At 37.2% G+C, this 25845-nt stretch overlaps 2 protein-coding genes across 4 annotated transcripts; one reads left to right on the top strand and one right to left on the bottom strand.

Annotated features, from left to right (window-relative positions):
* Nucleotides 1-1384: 1384 nt before the first annotated feature.
* On the bottom strand, nt 1385-10901 carry LOC583887 (chromatin target of PRMT1 protein). Its single transcript, XM_783776.5, has 5 exons — nt 10774-10901; nt 9292-9412; nt 6175-6352; nt 5051-5576; nt 1385-4172 (listed from the first exon to the last, which is right to left on the bottom strand). The coding sequence occupies exons 2-5, from the start codon at nt 9357-9359 to the stop codon at nt 3922-3924; spliced, it is 1023 nt and encodes a 340-aa protein (XP_788869.4). The 5' UTR covers nt 9360-9412; nt 10774-10901; the 3' UTR covers nt 1385-3921.
* Nucleotides 10902-12809: 1908 nt separating this feature from the next.
* LOC115919390 (WD repeat-containing protein 37-like) lies at nt 12810-25578 on the top strand. 3 transcript variants are annotated; one of them, XM_030973045.1, is made up of 13 exons: nt 12810-12853; nt 14175-14445; nt 15626-15751; nt 16320-16378; nt 17101-17233; nt 17921-18037; nt 19301-19374; nt 20147-20204; nt 21374-21553; nt 22740-22881; nt 23582-23716; nt 24254-24368; nt 25086-25578. In XM_030973045.1, exons 2-13 carry the CDS (start codon nt 14244-14246, stop codon nt 25212-25214), a joined length of 1470 nt encoding a protein of 489 aa, XP_030828905.1. In that variant the 5' UTR covers nt 12810-12853; nt 14175-14243; the 3' UTR covers nt 25215-25578. The 3 variants fall into 3 exon arrangements, with proteins under 3 accessions (XP_030828905.1, XP_030828904.1, XP_030828903.1); XM_030973044.1 differs by lacking the exon at nt 12810-12853 and adding an exon at nt 12949-13087; XM_030973043.1 differs by lacking the exon at nt 12810-12853 and adding an exon at nt 12949-13113.
* Nucleotides 25579-25845: the final 267 nt, after the last annotated feature.

The following is a 25845-nucleotide window of genomic DNA, read 5'->3' as shown; positions in this document are numbered from 1 at the left end:
AGTATAGAAATATAAAGGAACCTCATTATAAAGAGCTTCGATATAAAGAGCTTTTTATATGTATATATTTTGTTTACCCCGATATAACGAGGTTCCACTGTACTGGCATACAAATATATGTATTTAATATATGACCCTGTAGACACATTTACATTGAATAATATAACAAAACTATAAGAAAACACTTTGAATTATCAATGACACTGGTAAGCAGAAGATGATGTGGTATATAAGCTGCAAAGTAATTTCAGTGTGCATTTGAATAGGCCATTTTCGTAATGTAACCAAATTTAATGCATCAGTCTTTGTGAAGTGCCTCAATACATATTATTTCATTCACCTGAAAAGAATAATAGTATTTCAAAAGGCAGAATCCGAACTGCATACATTAGTTGTTGCCAGGTTGGACAAACATTATGGCTTGACCTAACTAGCAATACTTAATATATGCAGTTTGCATTCTGACTATTGAAATACTATTATTCTTATCAGGTGAATGAAATAACTTGTATTGAGGCACTTCACAAAAAATGCATTAAATTTGGTTACATTACGAAAATGGCCTATTGATGACATGTACAATGTTTCATGGCCTTACTTTTGGTGCAACAACATATTTTCCTAATTAGGTATACATTAGTTTCTTCAATATGTCTCTAATGTATTATGCATGAAAAACAAGTTTCTATTATTTCTTTATAGATGAAGGAGGGAGGGGTGTTAATGCCGATTTATAATAACTTAGCAAAAATAAATTTAGCTCAGATTTCTACATTGTAAAGTTCAAATGTTTCCAATAAAAAAACTATTCTCATTTCGTCATGTTATCTAAAAAGTCTCAAGTGCAATACAAAACACTCATAGATTCCTTGGCATTGATTCTACAATATCATGCTGGGCCCTGGTTGTTTTACTTTAGCTATTTATGAAAAAGCAAGAATTGAATTGAAACCCAATATTTCATATAAGTACATGTATATCTAATCTTTATTTGTTGTTTTTGAAACTGAAGAAAATAGCATCTAACATTACAACAAACGGGCAATACTGTGAGATGTGTCTTGTTTGACATAGGTCATCTATCCATTTTTTTCTCCATCCAATAATGACAACTCTTGTGATATGAACTTTGACTGATGTTTTTTTTTTTTTTTACAAGTTATGGTATCAGCACAGTACCTATAGTCATTGATGGCGACAAGAGGTTTTTCATTTTCAAAAAAATTATTTATGGATAAAATACATCTTGTGTGGGACACATTTCACAGGATTGCCTAAAAATATTAGTTTTAAAATTCCTGTATGAAAAGTACTAAGTTCATGATATTATAGTCTATTAAATGAATCTGACATGCAAATGACTCCAAATGAACTTACAAAGAAGTGTATTATTGAATAGCATTTTATTATCAAAACACAAAGCACAATGTACATCACACTTTGATAAGTATGCAAATGAACAAGTATATGCAGAGGTGTTGCATATGTCCGCAAGATTTTGAATCTTACGACTTGCAAGTGGTCAAACTGTAACTAATGTCAGCAAGCTTATATAATCTTATTAACAAAATCTTCCCCATTCACACCCCCCCCCCCCCCCAAATTTGATCAGATATTCACTTGGCACGTTCAGCAACGCCTCTGCATATACTTGTCCTAGTATGCCATTATACAAATGCATCAAAAAGTCTGATAATGGAGGTTCAAAACAAATGTAAAAATGGTTACATCCAACTGTTAAAAAAATGTGCGCTGGTTGTCTACACCATGTACTATGAAATCTTTTTGCTACATATTTCTGAATGAATGCCTGAAAGAAGCACTATGGTATAATCATGAACTCACACAACAAGCAACACCATAATTCTTTTCAATCTAAACAATGTAAAAAGGACATGTATAAGTTCATAAATAAATACAAAGAAAATGATAACATATACACAGTCCTGGGGGCCCCGTCTTATAAAGAGTTGATTTCAACTGAACGATGTACATTAGAGATAGAAGACTGCAAAGTTGTGATTGATTACAGCACTTGTGATTTATCCAAATTGGAACTCTTTATAAGACAAGTACCTGGAATACAAAACAATTGGATGATGTGGAATTTTAAATTAACATACATTTCACAATTTATAAGGCAAGGGAATATCTTAAGCTTGGGGGTGGAGGTCCCAACACTGTCATGTCATTTCAAAATATAGGATACACTACTAACATAGCCCCCTACGATTCATTTCCCTGATTTTTGTTACCCTTCTTCCTCTAATTATGGAACAGGTTCGCCTTAGAGCATTTATAAAATTTTGACTTATGTAGGTAATTCTTGATTTGTTTTGTTCAGGTGTTTGGTAATTTAAAAAAAAAATCAAATTATGCAATTGCTCGTACATTATGGAAAAATTTGACGTAACCGTTAGTTCTTTGTGATCCAAGTCATGTTGTACATTAATTGATTGTAAGTTCGTTTAAAACGATTATCAAAAATGCCCTGCACATGTCAACATGATATAGTGTTTTATTTTGTGTTTGGAAATGAATGAACTCAAATAGAATACTGCATTCATGTTGACAATATTCTTATTTACCAGCTGCAATGATTAACAAAGGCTATTATGGTAGCCTAAACTCTAAAAGATCCAGAATTTATCTGCAACCGTGTAGTCTTAGAATACAAGAAAAATATGTTTGTTTTCCTGGTTTTACTGTAGCTTACCATTTCAAGGTCTCTTTTTATTCTATAATTCGTTCACATGCTTGAGATCGCTTCATAACACTTTCTAAACATATCAATCTTGTAGTGTAATTAGATGATTAAATGTTATATTACAGACAAATCAGGGAAATATTTGCCATACGTGGTGAGATTGGGATTGAAGTTATATGTACAGTTACTGGTATGCATTCATTCATCTCACAAAACTTAAAGCAATTAACATAAACTGCGGACCAAAATGAGGTTGGGCCTTATGTAGAGATTTTATATTGTCTACAAATACAATAGCAAATGAATGCGCATTACATGATGTACATGATTTCAACCTTTCATATGGCAGTTTCAAACATTTTCAGCAAAACTTCTATTGAGTAGATACAACATTACAATTTCAATACAAGATGCTGTGGAAGATTGTGGTGAGATAGTTCGCCTTTTTTTGCTAAAAAAAGAAGAGATGGATAGGACATATGTAAAAAGAATACTTGCAACTTCTTTCTTGTACCAATGCAGTGGCTCTTAAAACAAAAACTCTGTTTAGTATATGTAATTGCATCTTCAAAATGCACCAGAATTCAACAAGACTTAGCAAACTTGTTCTTAACTCATTTGAGTGGACTTAGTTGACAAACAGGCATCACTTTCTTGGGCACTATAAACTGATGACCAGTTAAAGTATCTAATTATTATTTTGTTGTCCTCTTTAATGTTGATAATCGAGAAGTAAAAACTATTTTTCTTTAAAAAATACATGTATCAATAAAATGTGTACAGTTCAAGCCTAGTATCTGTTTTCAGTTTGAAAATGATTCTTTTTCCTTGGCCTGTCCAAGGGCCCTGTATTAAAAAGATACAATCTACATACAGAGCTGAAGGCTTTGGGAACAGAGTATATAATAATAAAGAGACTTTCATTTAATATTGTAAATCTGCAATTCTCCAAAGGGAAAGTGAAATAGGGTCTCTTCTTTTAAAAACAAATCATATTTTTACTCCCAATCGAATCGTACATATATTTCTAAAAATCCTGAATGTTACATAATCCCACAACAGGTAACAGAATATTGATTTCTTCTTCCCTAAATCAGTGCATATAAAAAGAACTATATACAGGATTTCTTGAAGATCTTCTATGCCCCTTGACATCTAGTGACTTAGAAAAAGAGTACATATTTCAAAGCAAAAACAAAACAATGCAGCAGGCCCTAGGAGTCAGCCATGTATGCATCTAGCTCAGCATCCAGACTGTTTTTGGTCTTCGACATGTAAGCGTCCAGTTGATTGTCCAGCTGTTCTCTGGTCATCGTGGGGTTAGGGGCACCAGCACCACGCCCCCTCTGGGCTCCCCTACCACCACCACGTGCCCTCATGCCACGCCCTCGTGCCTGGCGACCTCTTCCTGCCGCGGCGCCTCTTCCTGTCATGGCTCCTCGTCCTCGCTGCTGTCTCATGGCTCCTACAAGAGAGAGAGAGAGAGAGAGAGAGAGAGAAATAGTCAACTAAAAAGCACTAAGGTTACTGCACTTTGGCCCATCAAAGGCAATACTGGATACATGTATGGGGAAAAATCTTAGTTGCTATGATTCAGCCAATAAAACATCAGGATCATGGTAAGAATATTTTCTGTGATTATCAACTGTGAACAGTATATAATCAGTGGTTACCGGTACATTTTACTGTTTACATAATGTCCTTGAATTGCATGTATCATCCCCTGTTGTTGGTGACAAATCAATGTTTATCTGTAAGCATTTGATTTATCCTTTAACATTATTTATACATGTATTTGAACCTGCTAACAAAATCATGTTAATATCATACTTTAGAGAGATTGCATTTACAAAGCAACTGATAGAGTCGTATTTGGTTCACTATATTACATTCATTTGTATCTAATAGTACATTTATTTCAATACACCCTTTTACGCTTTTGCGCATGCGTTGACATTGGCGCCATTTTAAATTGCAAGTAACTTTTATTTTATGCAGCATGCTAAGCACACGTGTCGAAATGGTGTGACACGAAGCGCAGGTAGTGACGCTACAATCCATGCACGTCTGAAAACATTGATGATGCAATGTTTACTCGCAAATTAAAATGGCGGCCTTTATCGTCAAGGGGTGTATTGATTTTAAAAATGTATTTATTAAAACAGTGCAATATCCTGGAAAATAGAAAACATTGTCAAATAAGTTTCTGATTCCACAAGCTACAGCACCGAGTAAGAAAAAAACCTCAATGACTTGTAAATATGTAACTTTTATATGATTGAAAATTTAATAAACAATCAAATATTTATTTTAAAAATATTTTTAAAAAATATATGTATATACCTCTGGTCATTCCCCCTCTCGCCATGCCTCCTCTTGTCATCCCTCCTCTCTGCATTCCCCCTCTCTGCATACCTCCTCTCGTCATCCCTCTGCCTGCTCCACGAGCCATCCCTCCGCCTCGTCCACCCGCTGCTGCCATCGCCCCTCCTCGCCCCCGGACCATGTATCTACCCCCCCTCATGCCCCTCTGTCCTTGCTTAGCCATCATCCCTCGTCCCATGGGTCTCCTAAGCCCTTGCCTTGGCCCCATCATACCTCCCCTGCTCATCATCATGCCCCTTCCTCTACCCCTCCCTCTGGGCATACCCATACCACCCATGTTTTCCATACCCACCTGTGCATTATTTCTTTGCATCATACCACCCCTTCCAGCCCCCCTCCCCCTCATAGCCCCCCTCCCTCTCATACCAGCGCCCCTTCCCCGCATGTTGCCCAGGCGTTGCTGTATGCTCTGTCCTTGGGTGGCAGCACCCAGTCTGGCTTGTACACTCTGCTTTGGCATCTGTTGCTGCTGCTGCTGCTGATGCTGTAGGTATCCAAATAAAGGTGTAGGGAAAATTATAAATTTATGATTTTGGGTGAAATCTTTTGACCTGTGCGAACAGTGATAGCATCATTTATCAGATTCTGTTACCAATTATTTGGTAGGTCCCAACAATTTGTGTTTTTGTTTTATATCTGTTTGAAGAAAAGAAAAAAATCCTGGCGGTATTATTTCATACAAAAACACAACATTTAGATATGTTGTAATAATTGAGATGTAGCAGATGGAACCCAAATTGCTACACAAGTCATTTTAGTTTCTTTGCCTTGCCACATATTGAAATGGATAATATGTAGAAGCAAAGATTCAAGCAACAATCTTTTCATTTAAACCATCTTCTCCAGGAACAAGAACCCATAGCAAACTTGAATGCTAACACTAATGCCTTTTGACCACTCAGAATGTAGTAGGTAATCAGTTAGTGGTATTTTTTAGTTCCCAAAAAGCAGATTGCTTCTGTCACTATTGCCATCAACAACAAAAATCAACCAAACAAAATAAAGCCTTTTGAAGTATATTCTTATCTCTGTGCATGAAACAAATCTGACCAAGTATAAAAGTGCTGAGGTTGCCAGCATACCTGAGGCCGAGGCTGATTCTGCTGAGGTGCCTGCATGCCTAATGCTGCCCTAACAGAGGGTCTATTCTGCATCTGCTGGGCAAGTCGACGATTGGCCTGAGAAACTTGAGTATCTTGCCTTGCACCAGCTTTCCTTGCTGTTGGAGATACCGGCGCTGCCTTGATCATCTTGGTAAACCTGTGTCCCGTATCGTCGAAGGTGTCGATTCGGATGAAGGGGGGAGGTGGAAATTGAGTGTGATGGCCAGATCATCACATGTATCACCACATGTGTGAACCAACTCATGTGCATTTGTCAGTATTTATCAATTTCTTCACTTGTGCAAGTCAAGCCTATGTTCTAGGCATTCAATATCCATCATGCAATATTGATCTAATGCCTCATCTTGCGCAATGTGTTTTCATCTTTTTTAATTTCACAAACCTCTGCTTTTGTCATTTTCTCTCTTTTGTTCCCAATGAGCTTTCTTAGCACCACAATTTTTCCTTGTAATTATATTATTTCTTTCATCATTAAAAAAAAGCAATAAACTAAACAGCCCATCAGGGAAACAGTATGTCAAGATGCACATTACAACTAGAATCTCAGAGCCCAAGATGTCATTGGAGCACTGGAACTCCTCTCTTAATTATGACAATATCTATTACATCACCAGATTCACTGGTATGTATTCCATATCAATTTAGAATATCCATGTGTGATATTGGAAAACACAGTTTTACTGGTATGTAGTAATATTTCATTTCAATTCTCATTCAAGGACATATGCAGAGGTTTCCATTGCTTTAGTGTTGAGTAAGTGTTGGTAAAAGAGAAAGACATCACCAGTTTTACTGGTATGTATCCCAACATCAATTTGTTCTTGGGAGTATGTGATGTTGTAAGATATGAAGAGGTTGATGGCACTTCAATATTGCATGATTTATAGAGATTTGCCTAAATTATGAACAATATCACCAGTTTTACTGGTATGTTGTCAAATATCACTTTGTTTCTTTTCAAAGGTCATGTGAAGAGGTTTACATTACTTTACTTTTGCAAAGTTAGTAATAGAAAAGAAATACATCACCAGTTTCTCTGGTATGTATTGAATCACAGCTCATTTGCTCTCATTTTTTTAATATTGGAGGGCTTTGTAGATCTATCAATTGATCGTATTTGACTTCTGCATGAGAATTTTGCATGTTCGATTGAGCATGAATCACATCACACAGTGTCACTGGTATGTATTCAACATCTCACTGGCCCTCATGCTTATTTGATGAAGAAAAGAGGTTTGCATAATCCATTCATCATATTTGATTTAAGTCTGAATTGTTAAGAGATTTGCACTCTTGTTACTAATTCAACTCCCGAGTTTCACTGGTACATACTCAAGATTTAATTTGCCATGGTAAATTGGTGGGCAGAGACAGAAGTTGATAACACTTAATTTTCTGTGTATTCATCAAAATAATTTTGCACACATACAAGTGATAATGAATCACATCACCAGTTTAACTGGTATGTATTTAATAATCACTTCATGTTTAGTGTGCAGGGCTTGAGTATAATTGACTTTGCACAAGGAATTCAATGACATGCACATGTATGGAACTCCAAGCGATATGAATCACATCGTACAGTAACACTGACATGTATTCAAAACACTTGTCCAAATCATTTGCCACTCTTCAACATACAAGTTTACTTCATACATGTATCTCACTTGTTCAGAGAAGAGATGCCACCTTTTCTTTTTAATTAATATTAAAAAGGATATTGTGATTTTCATCGGTCAGTTTTGCTGCCATGAATCAACAATATTATGAGCTACAAAAGCCCACAGAATGATAGAAAGATTCACAGAACTGCCTTGTTCTGATATACACCTCCCATTCTACTAGTATTTGAAAGTTCAGAAATGTGTCACATTGAATCCAAATGGAATTGTTGTGGACGTGTCTCACAACCAATCCTCATAGATATGGTATGTATTCAACATCTCACTGGCCCTCATGCTTATTTGATGAAGAAAAGAGGTTTGCATAATCCATTCATCATATTTGATTTAAGTCTGAATTGTTAAGAGATTTGCACTCTTGTTACTAATTCAACTCCCGAGTTTCACTGGTACATACTCAAGATTTAATTTGCCATGGTAAATTGGTGGGCAGAGACAGAAGTTGATAACACTTAATTTTCTGTGTATTCATCAAAATAATTTTGCACACATACAAGTGATAATGAATCACATCACCAGTTTAACTGGTATGTATTTAATAATCACTTCATGTTTAGTGTGCAGGGCTTGAGTATAATTGACTTTGCACAAGGAATTCAATGACATGCACATGTATGGAACTCCAAGCGATATGAATCACATCGTACAGTAACACTGACATGTATTCAAAACACTTGTCCAAATCATTTGCCACTCTTCAACATACAAGTTTACTTCATACATGTATCTCACTTGTTCAGAGAAGAGATGCCACCTTTTCTTTTTAATTAATATTAAAAAGGATATTGTGATTTTCATCGGTCAGTTTTGCTGCCATGAATCAACAATATTATGAGCTACAAAAGCCCACAGAATGATAGAAAGATTCACAGAACTGCCTTGTTCTGATATACACCTCCCATTCTACTAGTATTTGAAAGTTCAGAAATGTGTCACATTGAATCCAAATGGAATTGTTGTGGACGTGTCTCACAACCAATCCTCATAGACAAGTCTTTTTAGTTTTCTTTCTTCAAGAAATCAAGGTTTAGCATTATCGAAAACATTAAACAAGAGGTGTGAACATTGGTTTAATGGCAGCCATAATCATTCAGTGGTGAAGAAACTTTTACCTATATCAGGCCTTAATTTCAATTCTAAATTATGAGTTTTTAAACTCTTCATCCTTTCTCTTTACCTCCATTTCAATTTGTTTCAAATTTTCAATATTTGCAGGCCTATAGGTAAATATAAATTGCATCAATTATCTAGCTCCTTCTTGGAGCAATGCATTTCTTCCATCATTTCTGTTTCTTAACCACTTCTATCATTCTTCATCTCTGTATATCTTGTATACAGGAGTGGCATTTCTGAACAATTGCTTGCTTTCTTCAGCAAGTCTTTCTCTCCTCACCGATCATTTAGAGTAAGTTTGGTCGTGCTTTTGAGCACTATTTTTGGGGGTGGCTGCACGTTACTCATTGTGGAAGTTGATTTCAACTGTCTTGACTTGAATTCCTCTTGATCCGTTTATCCTGGAAAAATTAAAAAAAGAACAAAAATTTGTAAATTAGAACATTTACATTTCAAAAGGGCCTATTTGCTAAAGAAATAATAACATTTCATAGGCTGTACGGTACACCCAAGTTATCCCTGGACAATTGATATATTGTCAAAAGTGCTATTGACATTGTTCTTGGAGAAGTACTTAGTTATCTTGTTAGTCATTAAATTGAAGATAGGTCCTAAGCTCATTAGCTCATAGATGATACACAAACAACCTCAAATCTAAAATTCCATTTGAAAATATCATCACAAGTACAGTGTAATTCTTTATCACAGGTCTAGTACTCTAGTTAGTTTCCCTGGTACTTATGTCACTTTTGGGAAACTCAGAATATGGAAATCTTCAACTACTGGCAGTACCCTGTCTGACTGTCACTGCCTGCCATGCTCTTCCAAATTCAGGATGGTCAGATAATCGCATACTGAAGAAGACTGGAAAATTGTGGGTGAACACTCTTGAGAAAATGTATTATCATAAGTGGTTTGTAACCGTTTGCTTTATTGAAGAGATAGGAATGGTAAGGGATAGATGAAGATTGTGCCCTTGTTTGCCAGTGCTTTAAATAAGACAAAACATGTCATTGTTCCATGAATAACAAAAACAATAAAAACAATGCAATTCATCAAATAATTAGGTTATGGAACAGTGACATCTCATGCATTACATTGCAGAAATAAAAGAAAAAAAACCCAACCACGGTAAACAACAATATCACGATTGTCAATTCATTCGCACAGTGAGACACAGTGACAGTGCAGTCACTACCCCCATCATCACATTCACACCAGTCATCAGCATCAGTGCAGTGTACGGAAGTGAGACTGAGCCGAGAGCCGATCCTGTTAAAAGTAAAACTTCCGTATCATACAAGTTTTCTCGCTCTTTTCGTGTTCACATTCATGCCATCATGATCGTCATGGCATAAGAAGTGGTGGCAAACAAAACTCAACAGAGCTTTACTATTAATAAGTATTATTTAATCATGTCACTAAAAGTCACTGATATCATTCTATTCATTTAATTAAATCTAGAGACTAGACCTAAATCTACTGTCCATTACACAATACACTCGAAATTGGACACGCATATACACACACAACGTACACAGTCATACACACACAACATTAGCACTAGATCTAGATCCACGTCTACACTACGCCTACAATACAGACATCCTTAGACTTTACATTCCAGAAAATTAAACATAACTCTAACGTTAATAAGAACGCGACGGTAGAGAGATATTATAAGAAATTCCAACTGATAAAACGTATACAATGTATAAACAAATTAAACAATTTTTTAAAGAAAGAAAGTCTGTATAAATACCGTAATCACGGGCAATGCAAATTGAAACGGAGGAAAATTAATTTGGCGTTCCAGCTCAGCCAACGTCACTTACACGATATGCCAACTAGGTACCCAAACAACTCGGCCTAACAGAATTGAGCATGCAATGTGCATGGTGTCAAGACCGAGCGTTAGGGAGCTAGGGGAGGGGTACTCATTATCGCCTCCTCGTGTTTATTTGGATCGAGATCAAGATTTCTTTCTTAGGAATTAAATGGGCATGGGCATCAAACTCTAGGAGTAGGGTCGTTAAATGTGCCTCCCCCAATAAAAAATAAAACATGGGTCATAACCTTTTTTTTTCTTGTCAGAGAAATCTGAATCACCTCAACGTTTCTCTATATTTCTACTTCTGCTTCTATGGTAATACTCATCAACGCCTGTTCGGGGGTGGGGGGTTGGGGTTGGGGTGGGTAAGAGCACATTTTGTTGTTGTCCAGGATTTGATGAAAAATTTCGCAACGACTCAGTCAGCTGCTGAATAAGCGGGAGAGGGGGGGGGGGGGTAAGAGCACACTTAAAAAAAAAAAAATTTCCCCGAAAATTTGAACATTTGACCGATCAAAATTTCGTTCCGTTGTGGGGGGGGGGGGGGTGGTAAGGTGACCTTTATTTTACACTACCAGGGATGATTTCAATATTAAATTTGTTTCTTTTTTTACGTAGTACACGATACTGCTTAGTTAAGCTACATATTTTGCAGTTAGGTGTGATGGTCTGAATATTAATATTCGAGAGAGCGAGCAAAAATTTAAAGATTTGTGAGGTCCCAGTGCAAAAATGAAATCTTATAAAGAAGACACCCCCCCCCCCCCAAAAAAAATGATGAGTATAAAGCACAATCTTTATAAGTAACATAAATATAACATCTATAAATGCGAGCGAGCTCTAGGAAAAATTAAAGAAAAGGGGGCTCTAAGTCGCCTTGAATTAGGGATGCATGTTATGGAGAAAGCAAAAGTAGGCACTTATCAAAAGGGGAAAAGAAAGTTATTAGAAAAGAAAAGGTGCTCGTGTCAAAGTAAAAAGGTCAATTATCAGAGCCTTCAGAGGTGCACCTGAAAAGGGACCCACACTCAACAGAAATGAAAAGTGGTAATCGTGAGAATGGAAATTTGGAGGAGAAGGCACCAATCAGATTTTGATAGGGGCATTTATCAGATGTTAAAATGGGCATTTTGAAAAGGGGGAGGGGCTCATGTAAAAGGAAAAGGGGCACTTATCCGAAGGAAATATGGTACTTATTAGAAAGGAAAAGGGGCACGCGTCGATCATTCAGGGGGGATATGAATGAGTCACCATTCATCAATATTTAATATAATTCATTAGAAGTTAGGTATATAACGCATTTTTCTTGCATTTGTCATAATGTATAAATGTATCCATATATCCCATAAAGTATTACAAAGGCTACAAAAAAAGTTAAGAGGTAAGAGGTACTTTTTCGGGGGGAGCACTAATTTTGTTTCCCTCGAAAATTTAAAAATCGCCCCCCCCCCCCTCCCTCTTGAGCACCGTCTCCAAATAATGGTAACATTAACATGTTTTTACCGGTTTTTTCCCCAGGGTTGGAGCCCAACCCCCTGGATCCGCCACTGCCCCCCCCCCCACTACCTTCCGCCAATTTTTTCTGGAAATATTTAGCGTCAACTCAGCCAGCCGGTAAATAAGCGGGGGTGGGGGGGGGGGGTAGGGAGCACTAATTTGTGTTTTTCCTTGAAAATTTAAAAATCGCACCCCCCCCCCCCCTTGAGCACCGTCTCCAAATAACGGTAACATTAACATGTTTTTACCTGTTTTTCCCCAGGATGGAACCCAACCCCCCCCCCTGGATCCTCCACTGCCCCCCCCCCCCCCCCCCACTACCTTCCGCCCAGAGATTCCTCTGTCACATGATTTCGCATTTAGCATTCTAATTTATTTAGATTTTGCATGCTGATCGAATAAGTGCGAGGCTGAGATATCCGAGGACGAGCTGTCTGGGAAAGACTGGGATTCTCGCTGTGTATTTGATGCTCCATGGGAGTACGAGTCCGGAGCCCGCGTAGTTTCTGTACCGGTACGGTGAGTGTAGCTAGCTGTACGAAGGCGGGTTGAGTAGGCCTCATAGAGATATATACTTAAGTGTTTAGTAGTATATATCTCTATGGTAGGCCTACGGTAAAGCTTTATCATCAACACTACATGTATCAACAAAATAGTACGGATCGGAACGACCGCTAGCCTTTCAGCTTTGGATCGGCCGGACGTCGACGACCAGCGTACATGGTGCAGCGACCCGCTCCTGATCCTGGTTAAGCTCCACTCCAGCTCCTATAAGTATACACTATGAACATGACAGACAATGAAAGCGGACAAAATATACAGTTCCTCAGGTAGACAAAGGGACATCCCTTCACTGCTATTATGTAAAAATGTGTAGAACAGGTGTCACATGCATATTCACCTGTTCTACACATTTTTACATAATAGCAGTGAAGGGATGTTCCTTTGTCTACCTGAGGAACTGTATATTTTGTCCGCTTTCATTGTCTGTCAGTGTCATGTTCATAGTGATACTAGCCTAGATCTAGTGGTCTTAATTCGGCTAGCTAGAATAATTAGAAGCAGGGGCAATCCTATACTTTAGTGTGTTTTATTATTTTGGGTTTCTAACTTCAGTTTAACCCTAAACCTAACCCTAACCCTAAACCTAACCCTATACCTAAACCTAACCCTAAACCTAACCCTACCCTAACCCTACCCTAACCCTAACCCTAACCCTAACCCTACCCTAACCCTAACCCTACCCTAACCCTAACCCTAACCCTAACCCTAACCCTAACCCTAACCCTATGATATGCACGAAGAGCTGTTATTAACTGAAGTTAGAAACCCAAAATAATAAAACACACTAAAGTATAGGATTGCCGAAGCAGGACCTAAACACTGAGTTTTTATGTTGTTTTGACACAAGTCAACAGATGCGGCGTCGACGTTCGACGCAGGCTTCCTGGACTGGAGTTTAATAGGCTTGCCAGAGATCATGGCTATGCGCATTAACACATTAACAAACATGAATTAACGTATGACCCGATGTAATTGTTTGTAAATATGGATCTACTGATACTGATCTAAAGTTCTAACTTAAGCTTTAAGTACATAAACCAAGTCTTTTTTGTATAAAATAATTGCTGCCATAATTCCTGTGTTTATCTTCATCACCTTGAACTTGAAGCAGGACTTTAGATCTAGGGTCTACTGGAAGAAGAATAGATCTATTTGTAATACCAGATTGTTATTTCTGTCTCATATTTGTATGAGAATTTAAGCTTACAGACCCTTTTCAATATGTGTCCGTGAAAGATGGTCAACTGTCATTGTTTTCACTTTTCTTTCAGAATCTTGGATTTATCATTTAGAATCGAGCTGAGCAACTCTTTCCCCAACGTATAATTATTTATGCAACGATGCCGATGGAGGGGAATCTGAAGAAGGGAACAAAGCAGCGTTTATCAATACGCAGCAGCAGGCTACAAGAAGCAGACATGCGTACTCCCAGAATGGCCGAAGAGGAGAGCATTCTACCTCCAGAGATGCGTTCTAAAATCTGGAAACTCTTCAGACAAATTGAGAGGGAGCTTGAAGGAATGTATGAAGAAAATATTGGATGTAAGTTGCCACCTTCTTCACTCGTCTCTAGTTTCTTCTTCTTCTTCTTCTTCTTCTTCTTCTTCTTCTTCTTCTCTTCTTCTTCTTCTTCTTCTTCTTCTTCTTCTTCTTCTTCTTCTTCTTCTTCTTCTTCTTCTTCTTCTTCTTCTTCTTCTTCTTCTTCTTCTTCTTCTTCTTCTTCTTCTTCTTCTTCTTCTTCTTCTTCTTCTTCTTCTTCTTCTTCTTCTTCTTCTTCTTCTTCTTCTTCTTCTTCTTCTTCTTCTTCTTCTTCTTCTTCTTCTTCTTCTTCTTCTTCTTCTTCTTCTTCTTCTTCTTCTTCTTCTTCTTCTTCTTCTTCTTCTTCTTCTTCTTCTTCTTCTTCTTCTTCTTCTTCTTCTTCTTCTTCTTCTTCTTCTTCTTCTTCTTCTTCTTCTTCTTCTTCTTCTTCTTCTTCTTCTTCTTCTTCTTCTTCTTCTTAAGTCTGCCTCCTTCAATTGACTGAAGATTCTTGCAAACTATAGTTTAGCGAAGCACATTTTTGACTTGCGATGTTTTTTTTAGTGTAAGGGCTCAAAAGTAACAGTTACATGCATGTTGTAACTTGTAAGCATGCAATCTCCTTTAAATGTTTTGGGAAGTTGAGTCTGGACTAGAGATTGACTTTCAATGTCAAATTTATTAATTTAGAAATTATCACTTTCTGATCCATGATTTTTCTTTATAAAAGTAGAGATATAAAAGTGAGTTTCATTATTAACATTGGACATTATTTCATTTGATAGTACAGTTTAAATTTATAAACAGTAGTTAGGGAATGTACATGTTGAGAAAATTAGCTGGTAAAGTGGTCTATGTCTCTATGAATGTTTTTTAAATCATCAATTCTTTTAAAAATCTCAATTTTTTGTTGTTGCAGTTCTCACACTAACATGGGTCCGGTTTATGAATCCTGAATATTTCAATCACAACCCCAAAATGAAAATATAAACATTGTTCCCTGGGCCCGGGGTACCCCCAGAAAAAGAATATTTGGAGCAATCCCCACCCCTTCAAATTTAACATTTACATGTACATGTTTGCCATCTCCAGATATGTATGCTTTCACACTTACATCATACATGTACTTTCACTCAAGTAATATACCCACAGTACTAAGCTACTAATATTCCTTTTTGTGTGATTCCTTCTCTCCAATACACAGTGCAGCAAAAGGTGGAGATCTTAACGGATAAGTTGGATGCAATCCAGTCAGGCAAGTCCTTCAGTGAGGCAGGAGCAAGTATTGATGGAGCAGAAAGCTCATCTAAGCTTAGTGTCAAGAGTAAAGGTAAAATATCTATATACATGTATATATTTTTGATATTGTTTAAAAATACAACACTTGTATTGTTCACATCTAATTTGATATCTGTTAATGTCAATCTTAGATGTGACTGACAGGCACAGTCTTAGCAATGCATAACTCAGAGATATTTTTTTAATGAACTTGTTCATTTGAATGACATGTTAAATGAAAGTGATAATATCTCAGTTGTAAAAATTGTTTACCCAAAATACACAGGATATGATCTTTAGACACTGTCCAGACATTGGAAAGATTGAAAGAAGTATTCTTTGAAAGGAGGTTTGAAGGTCAACTCCAGAGACTCTGAAAATAGGATTTCCTCTTTTTATCGCTTGTTGCCATAGATCGATGAACAAACCTACTGAGAATTGTATAGTTGACTGGCTAAGGATAACAACATCTATGATAAATATTTTGATGATCTCAGCTTGAAAACTTAATTTGCTAATTTTGTATTTATAATCTGTCATTAGCTTTGAAAACAGAACCCATAAGAATTTTTCAGGGAACTAAACTGTATGTTGTTGTTGTATTTGTTTTTGTCCCTTAGCTTCAAGTCAGCTGAGCCAGCTCATTCTCAAGCCCAAAGCTAAAGGGGCAGGTGGAAAGGTAAGAAAATAAACAAGTTACAAATCAAGTACTGTGAGGTTTTTCAAATTCCATCCTATTCCCAAATCTTTATTTATTAGGTTCCATATTTTATGCTTGTGTGATTTTTAAACCAGTACTTGGTAATTACTGTAACTCTGCCCTCAAGGCAGTAATAGCAAATGTATTATGAGTCCTGTCTGGCATTCACCAGACAGCAAAGAAGCACCTGTAGAGCACTCCAGCAAAGCATAGAGAGTCGATGCTAATGCGTATTGGCCACTAGCATTGCACTATGTGTTAATTAATAGGCAGCATTTGCACTCATGAATAGTCAATACACTTATAAAACACAAATGCACACGATGTGGCTGATCGGCAAGTTTGACAGTAGACTTATAATTTTCATTTTTAAATTATAACCATTGAGGGCTTTAAAATTTGTTTTCTTTCAGTATGAATGTTTGTATGTTTCTTGCACTTTAAATGATCCATGTACATGTATGCCTAGTATTTGTCTTGAGCACCCTGCAATTGACACACTTGTTTTTTATGGGATAAAATGCTTACTTTTTTTGTCATGTTGATAAAACTACTACTTTTAAATAAAGATGATACACATAGACCATGTTAATAATTACCCCTTTAAGTAGGAGAAGAACGGCAAGGGAATAGACAATACATGGACTCATGCAAGAGATTCCCTTTCATTCATGTTATGAATTAATCTTTCTTTTTTTCAGACTGTGTTCAGTTTCAAAGGAACGAGCAGCACAGGTTGTCAGCTGATGCATCATTATAACGGGCACAGCGATGGGGTATGGGAGGTCAGTGTCTCGAGAGGGGATGCCCCACTTCTTGCTACAGCCTCTGCAGGTATTAAAACAATGTTAAAGATGAAGTTGAGTTCTGGTCATGCGATTGCATTGTGAGAGAAACGGTGTGGAACCGACCAGAAAAGGTTGATCATCTAGCATATAAGAATTTGTGTGTATTGCAAGGTTCTGGAATCATCAAAATGATAAGAAATTTGGCCAAGTCTTGGTAAAGTTACAAACACTTGCACAGAAAGATGTATATGGGACTACAAGAACACGTGTAAAAAGCCGGCCCCCCCCCCCCCCCCCCCCGATTTTAACGATGTTACATGCATATTTAGAATATGAAGGCATTTGAAGAGCCATGCTTTTCAGGGAACATGTCTTAACTGATGTTCTTCCACACTTGCATAATAAGAATGAGTAATGTTCACAAATTATTTTTCACCTCTTCCCAGAACTCGACCTTCTCTTTAAAGCTACTTGCGCCCTCTGTATAGCAAACAATGCATGATCGGTGCCTGTTGGTCCCCCATGATCCCATTTTTCTTATGTTAATTGAGAGCTGATTTGATGAGATAACCATCTGCCATTGACGTTGCAGGGAAGTCTAATCCCCCCCCCCCCCCCCCCCCCCCCGGCCAAACTAGTGCAGACAGGCTTTAATGGATCATCATATTTTACCCTTTAAACTGAACAGATATCACGTTACTTACATGTTTGGTTAATTTATCTCCTTATTTAGATCGAACAGCTCGTCTTTGGTGCATAGAAACACATTCTTGTGTTCTACAGTATCTGGGTCATCTTGGGTCAGTTAATTCAGTCCGATTTCATCCATCTGAGCCACTTCTTCTTACAGGTAAGATAAGAATGAGGGATAGGAAATCTTAAATATATAGTCTTACCTATCTTAGCTATCACCTATTAAGTAATGACATTTGTTCTTCATAAACCTGCCAGTCATTTTCAAGTGCATTATTCAGCCATTCAGCTGAATACACTTTTACACCTTAGATTTACCTACATGTACATAAAACAATTAAAAATGTACATAAAACAATTAAAAAAGCACAAAAAACGTTACTTATAAAGCGCTTACCACCGAAGTCTCTAAGCGCTATAACAAACAAAATAGACTGATAAACAATTACATATAAAACAAACTAAGAAAGTGCAAATAAATCTACAAATTACAATACATATGGAATACCGTATTTTCCGGCGTAAAGGCCGCAGTATTTTCGGGTGAGAAAAAATCAAAAAGTCGGGGTGCGGCGTATACGCAACAACAACAAAATTCAGCGGTCAAAACATCACGTCCATTTGCACGTATGGGACTATAGGAACGGTAGCATGACAAGACAACGGTACAGGACAATTCTAGAATAACTCCACACAACTTACCGACAAGTTTATGTTGCATAGTTGACATGAAGACGAAAAAACTTATTTTTCTAATAAAATCTGCCGATAGATCTAGATCTAAGTCCATACCATTGCATCGCCAAAAAGTAAACAAAGGGACAGGCCGTTACTTACGGAGCTAGCTGCCGCGCAACGCAACTGCGCAGGTCGAAAAATGCTATTTCGGATTACACCGCACATCGAGGAAGGGGTATTGTAGGATACCAAATCTGCGTACGATACAGTACTAGCTTAAAAGTCGATGAAGATCTGCTAAATTATGATCATTTTTGAGGTTAACTTCTTGTTGATTTTTAAGAATATTGATGAATTTGGTATAGTTTGTAAAAAAAAAAGAGTGTTCTACAAGAAAATTACGATCATTTTGTTTGGTCCGCTTTTTTTTCTCTTTTTTTTTTTTTTTTTTTTTTTTTTTTTGTTGTAGTTTTTTTTTTTACCTCTACGAAATGTCAAAGTTGGGGGTGCGGCCTTTACGCCGGCAAATACGGTACACACAAAGTGAGCAGAGTCAGTTCATCATCAAAAGCAATTTTGAATAAATGTGTCTTAAGACCAGTTTTGAATTGGTTAAAGTTTGACAGTTTTTGACATTTAATTTAAAGGTAGTCTGTTCCAAAGTTCAGCAGAAGCTGTGCAAAAAGTAGTAGTAGTTACAGTTCTTGTTCAAATTCTAGTCAATTCTTGTTTCATTCTGTAGCTTCTGGGGACAACACAGCCCATGTTTGGAAATCAAATGTCAGTCTTCCCACCATAGGACAACAACCTGAAAGCGTAAGTAGACAAAAGCTGAGGTTCGCTTTGATACTTGTTGCTCAAACAGTGCTTTATATTAAAAAAACTGCATTGACACAGCCAGCTGAAAGTGTCTTGTCAACTTATTGTACTCTGCAATTATCATAACCTTGTTTAAGCCTTCTAATGGTAGAGTGGGTTTTCCCATTGGCCAGCTCTCACTATAAGTAATGTTGTTCTTCCCTGCTCTCAACACAATTTTTGGTAATACATTAATACTGAGTCTGAGTTTGAATTCGACTCTCCAGAGATTGGTTTCCTGCAACACTTTGGGGGGGGGGGGGGTTCACAAAGGTCCTAAGTGGAACTTATCTCTAAGTTGTACCTAACAATTAGGGAAAGCCGTTAGAATCTTTGCAAATATTTGGTAAAAGTCGTTTTAAAAGGCAATTTTTTTTTTATTCAAATCATTCATATTTTCTATTATCAAGGAGATGTCATGTTCTAAATGTGGAATTTATGAAAAGTCTAAAATACTTGAATTTTTGCTTTTGAATATGTTTTATTTCAAGGCTACAAATTGCTCTCCATAATATTTAAGTCCAACTTAGAGTTAAGTTTGACTTAGCATATTTGTGAAACATCCCCTGTACTCATTACTGGTCAATTGAGATCAGTAAACATTTACAGCACATAAGAGACAGGCTGAAACTTCAGAGTTTGTGATCTATGACATCATGAAAGTGGATGTCTGACGAGAAGATCATTGCACGTAAACTCTTTACATATTTGATCTATTGATTGTTCACAGAAATCATGTCCATCATCGGGAGATGACCTAGATGGCTCAGATAAGGAAGAAATCGATGGTAAGAAATTTCCCACCTTTCTTTATTTCTTTTGACCTTATATTTCATAAGTCAAGGTAAAATTGGCATTGCCATATATGCAGAGTAAAAAATCTATTACCTCAGGCACTTACAGTACCAAAACTCTGTACTAAGTGCAGAACTCACTGAGTGTATGGTTAAGGACAAGATAACAGTCAAGAATAAACTGTTTGGTGTAACAAAAAAACTGTCATTACTCAATTAATATCTGTAGAAAGCTTTAAATTTTTGTTCCAGTAATAAGAGTATGAGTTAATAATATGTGGCGGTGTTGCATCACAAAATAATGGCATCTAACCAAACTGCATACAATCAAATATGGTTTTGTTTGGTTGTATTGCATTTTTGTTGACAAATATTCAAATTCATTTTCATGTTAGGGTGTGCCAACCTCGAGTGCGGCAACAGTCGCTCTGGGCATTATTTCATCAAATATAGAGGCTACGGGTTGCAAAAGGGTTTTAGGTTAGGTTAAAAGTCAGGGTTAGGGATAGCGTTTGGTTCAGGATTGAGGGTAAGAATTTGGTTAGGGTAGTTTTTTCATTACAGAGCAATTTTTACCAGAGCATGTATCCCCCATCTCTGTTGGACCTTGTGAAAACTGATTGCTTTTTCTGTTAAGTTTAGAGAGTGAGAATATGATACAGTGAAGTCTGTATAGAAAGACAGCTCAAAGGTAAAGCATTTCTTATAGACAGGTTGTCTTTATGCACAGGTTTTTTCAGTACACATTTCAATGATGAATGCTCTTCAAAGGAAATAGAAAATGTCTCTATGGATATGTGGCCGAGTCATTTGGCCTTTCTATACAGGTGGTTGCTAAAGGAGGTTTCACTTTAAATGTAAAGGCCCCTCAAGTAGAGGCGTGATAGCTCAGTCGGTAGAGCAGTGGTTTCATTATCCGGTGACCCGGGTTTGAAACCAAGTCGATGCGCTAGTGCCCTTTGGTGAGGCATTAATCTTCATTACCAGGTCTCTCGGAGACGATCTAAAGCCATCGGCCATCTGGTTGCTTACTAACAAGCATTTATGCTTTCTTAACAGTCATGTAAAATAACCACCACTATCTATCTATCTATGCTAGGTGATGCCAGTGCTGTTATTGCAGATGGTTGACCTAATTAAGATCATGTGTTTTATCCTTACAGGCACGGAGAGTGAGAACATCATATACGTGAAGGCACCTCAAGTGATGCTGGAAGGCCATACTAGTGTTCTTATTGCAGCTGACTGGCTTGCTGGAGGCAAACAGCTTGTCACGGCATCGTGGGATAGGACGGCAAACCTATACGACCTGGAGACTTCAGCTGTAGTACACTCACTAACAGGTTAGAATGATCATTTGGTATTATACAAATAATACACACCAATGAGGGCATTAGTAAGAATTACCCACACAAGGTACTTTTGGAACAATCTAACACGCCTGAGGCGATAGCCAAGGGTGTTTGGACTGTTCTGAAGGTACCGAGTGTGGGTAATTTTACTAATGCCCAAACAAAATGATGTGTAATATTTATTTTATAAGACCATGTTTTCTTTGTTTTATAAAATGACGTTTTATAACATGATTTTACTGATGACCGGTCATTAGCATTTGATAATGACCGATCGTTATCAAAATTACGTGTTAGGCATAATAAATGCCTGGTCACATGTACGCTCTCAACCAATCATTTGATTAGGATCCACGTCATCATCTTATAAAGCTTGATGTTGAATATATGGTTGTCCATTATGCCAAACAATTTTTCTTTTCTTCTATTGTTTGATTGTGTTTCGCCAAAAGTCAAATTTAGTTGCCTAAATTGAAATGTTGAATCCTTTTTGTTGTTGGTAGGATGACATTGTATGAGTTTCATTACCCCCTGCCCTCTTGCAATACACACTGACACACACATTATGGCCATTAGCTGGCCAATGTTAATACTTTTTTTCACTCCTTCATCAATTTCTATTCACACAAACTTATCAAACACAAAACAAATTGTGTTGCCCAACTTTTAAGCTAGCTTTCTTTTTATGCCTCCGTTATGAAGTAGCCAGAGGCATTATGTTTCCAGGTTGTCCGTCCATCCGTCCGTATGTCCTGTTCTCGTGATTTCATTTTATCAAGAACCGATTAATGGATTTCTGCCAAACTTAGGTCATGTATTTATCTTGCAGAGCCGATGAATTGATTAGATTTTGGGGTCACAAGGTCAAAGGTCACAGTGCTCAATATGTATGCAAAAATAGCTTGTGATCGCGTTATCTCAAGAACCGATTGATGTATTATCGCCAAACTTGGGTCACGTATGTATCTTGCAAAGCTGATGAACTGATTACAGTTCAATTATTCAATCATGAGTAACCAATCATTTTGATTCCTCTATAGGTGATAAATCCTGGTTGCAATGTGGTTTATCATCAAGTGTTCTTCTAAATTCTTCAAAGATAATTAAATTCTCAGTTTTTATACTGAATCGATCATGTAATAATATCCTTCTATCTTCCATGATTCTTCTTATACAGGGCATGATCAAGAATTAACTCATGCCTGTGCACATCCAACTCAGAAGATGGTAGTAACCTCATCGATGGATACAACATTTCGTCTGTGGGACTTCAGAGATCCAAGCATACACTCAGTTAATGTGTTCCAGGGCCATACAGAGTGAGTCATTTCAGTTTGCTCATCATAGTTCATGTCATATAATTATGTGTTTTGATATATAAATGAAAAATGTCATAAAATTATTTGTTTTGAGAGGGACATATAAATGAAAAATGCCATATAATTATGTGTTTTGATAGGGACATACAAATGAAAATTTAAGGTGATGTGGCTTGATTTGAAAGTTAATTGGTAGGTGTCGTAAACATGCAAAAAAAAAAATATATATATATGTTTGGATGTATTGGCAAGGGCAAATGGTGTATACTCTCAAACTCTCTGCAGAAGAGAATTTCTTGCTCATGTATAAAACAAAAATTATATTCATGTACATAGCATAGTAACAAATTGTCCTGTAAGATTGATTGTCAGCATGTTATTTCAAATGGCAAGAATTGCATTATAGGGTCATTTGTGCTTTGCGGTATGAGAAAGTTTGAAGTGTGCTGTCAGATGTATTGTTTCATGAAGGAGACTCTGTGAAATCCTGGGTTTTAAACCCATTAGATGCACCATTCCCCTTTCATAAGGTATCGTTACATACAGAGTCCCTCAGACAGATCGTACGTAAAGTTGTAGGACCACTAGTAGCTAATTTTAAGCTTGTGATTGCTTTCCAAGCAGTCGGGTCAAATAAATACCAACATCATAAATGCTTTTAAGAGTAAAATTGATTGTTTTTCCTACTCCTTGTTTTCAGCTCAGTGACCTCTGCAGCCTTTGCTTCAGGTGACAAGGTAGTGAGTGGTTCAGATGACAGGACAGTCAAGGTGTGGGACTTAAAGAACATGAGAACACCTCTTGCCATGATCAGAACAGATTCTCCTGTCAACAGGTATAAAATCAAGATTCTAAGATTTGATTCCTGAAAAAGGTTCTTGAATGCTGTATTCATTACATTGCTCATGGGGTATCATTACCTATTGTCTGTGCAAAGTACAAAGAGATAAATGTAGAAAAATGGTCATTATCTTTACCACAAATCCAACAATTGAAGCACATTTAGTGACCTCGGCAGGCAATGATCGTATCCCTTTATCACTGCTGTATATCAAGGGGTGATTGATTATAAATGCAATTTACATTGTTTTTAAGACATCAAACATGGGGTTGTTTTCAGGGAGAAGAACCAATTTCCACTCTTGATTACAACTATAAGAGGTGTTTCAACATTTGATATTGAGACTGTATGGCATATGATCCAGCGACGAATGCTTAGGATCAACTTCTAAAAAAGTTGGGTCTTGTTACTCTTTTGTTATTCAAGCATGAAAATATCTACCGTTTTTTTCTTCCCAGGATGCGGTATTTCATGATGACAATGTTCATAATTGTAAGTAAGGATTCTTACTATTATCTCATTTTTTTGCAGACTGTCTGTATCACCAACGAGTAACATAATGGCCATTCCTCAGGATAACAGGAACATCAGACTGTATGACTTGAATGGTGTAAGAGTCGGCAGACTCCCACGAAGTAATAGACAGGTAAGAACTAATAGAAATCAACCATTTTGTTTATAGTATGAGAATATTGACCATTCTGAACAATCCACCAGGGCCCTTTTGCATAAAACTTACCATCAATGGCAACTACCATGGTAACAGGGCTCAATAGCCAATCAAAATCAAGGTTTCCATGGTAGTTACCATCAATGTTAAGTTTTGTGCAACGGGGCCCTGACGTGTGGCAAGCAGTACATCTGTTGCACAGGCCCGTCATTAAATATTGTGGGAGAGAGATCAACAGCATCAAAACTCATTCCTCTGTGAAACTGATTCTCCTAAAGAGTGAATGGAAATTAGAGGTTACAAAGAAATCTAGGTCTGGATGTAGAGAAAATGAAAAATGAAAGTACAGAATTAGTAATATCTTGTTAATGACTTTAAACTAAGTCTTCTACAGTTGAGGCTGCTGCTGATTCTACTGAGCTGTACATGAATTCCCATGACATTTTCCTTTAATTTGTCTCTTATGATGGCTGTTTTTGAGCTTTTCGGAAGAAAACAATTTGTTTGCCCATGGTATATAATTCCATCAAAATGTCACAAAAGAAACTTATTTAAGCTTACTTCCTAATGTTTTTACATTCTCAAATGTCAACCGCCACAAGTTCAGAATATGGGTCTAATTTCTTCATCCCTCAGTTATATTGTCAGAACTTTGTTATTAACTGTTGAACTGCTTCCTTGTTGTATTCCTAGGGTCACCATCGAATGGTATGCTGTACCGCTTGGAATGACGAGACTGCATCTTGCAATCTGTTCAGCTGTGGCTTTGATCGGCAGGTTCTCGGTTGGCATGTAGGAATGTCCCAGCTGGTGACTTCATAGTCCAATCAAACTTACGATCGATGAACATGGTGTTCAAGGACATTTATAGTAACTCTCCTATCCCAAAGACACTATATTAACATTTGTTGTTGTTGTTGGTTCTAATTCTTATTTAAGTCATCAGTGAAATGCAGTTGCTTAAAAAACTATCTGGAACAAATATTACTCATTATTATACCTCTTTTTAGTATGTTGAATAAATCTATTTATCTGATTGGTTGAAATTGGAGTCGAGATTTTTTAACCATGCCTGCCTACCGATCAATAGTTTTTGTGCCTCCGTTACGAAGTAGCCGGAGGCATTATGTTTTCTGGTTGTCCGTACGTCTGTACATACGTACGTACGTCCCGTTCTCGTGATCGCGTTATCTCAAGAACCGACTGATGGATTCCTACCAAACTTTGGTCATGTATGTAACTTGCGGAGCCAATGAGCTGATTAGATTTTGGGGTCAAGAGGTCAAATGTCACAGGGCTCATTATGTATGCAAAAATAGCTTGTGATAGCGTTATCTCAAGAACCAACTGATGAATTCCTACCAAACTTAGGTCATGTATGTATCTTGCAGACCCAATGAATTGAATATATTATTGGGGTCATGAGGCCAAGGTCAAAGGTCATGGGGCTCAT

Source organism: Strongylocentrotus purpuratus, unplaced genomic scaffold, assembly GCF_000002235.5.
Source record: "Strongylocentrotus purpuratus isolate Spur 01 unplaced genomic scaffold, Spur_5.0 spur5_scaffold_6, whole genome shotgun sequence".
Classification (NCBI taxonomy): Eukaryota; Metazoa; Echinodermata; class Echinoidea; order Camarodonta; family Strongylocentrotidae; genus Strongylocentrotus; species Strongylocentrotus purpuratus.
Note: the sequence above shows the minus strand (reverse complement) of the source record. Positions and strands in the feature narration are given on the sequence as shown.

Bases quoted from the DNA above. Each gene is read 5' to 3' on its own strand.
- LOC115919390 (XM_030973045.1), top strand. From the start codon at position 14,244: ATGCCGATGGAGGGGAATCTGAAGAAGGGAACAAAGCAGCGTTTATCA. The intron at 14,446-15,625 runs GTAAGTTGCCAC...TCCAATACACAG, and splicing joins GTATGAAGAAAATATTGGAT to TGCAGCAAAAGGTGGAGATC. The intron at 20,205-21,373 runs GTAAGAAATTTC...TTATCCTTACAG, and splicing joins AGATAAGGAAGAAATCGATG to GCACGGAGAGTGAGAACATC.
- LOC583887 (XM_783776.5), bottom strand. From the start codon at position 9,359: ATGAGTAACGTGCAGCCACCCCCAAAAATAGTGCTCAAAAGCACGACC. The intron at 5,577-6,174 runs GTATGCTGGCAA...GGATACCTACAG, and splicing joins AGAATCAGCCTCGGCCTCAG to CATCAGCAGCAGCAGCAGCA. The intron at 4,173-5,050 runs GTATATACATAT...TCTCTCTTGTAG, and splicing joins GAGAGGGGGAATGACCAGAG to GAGCCATGAGACAGCAGCGA.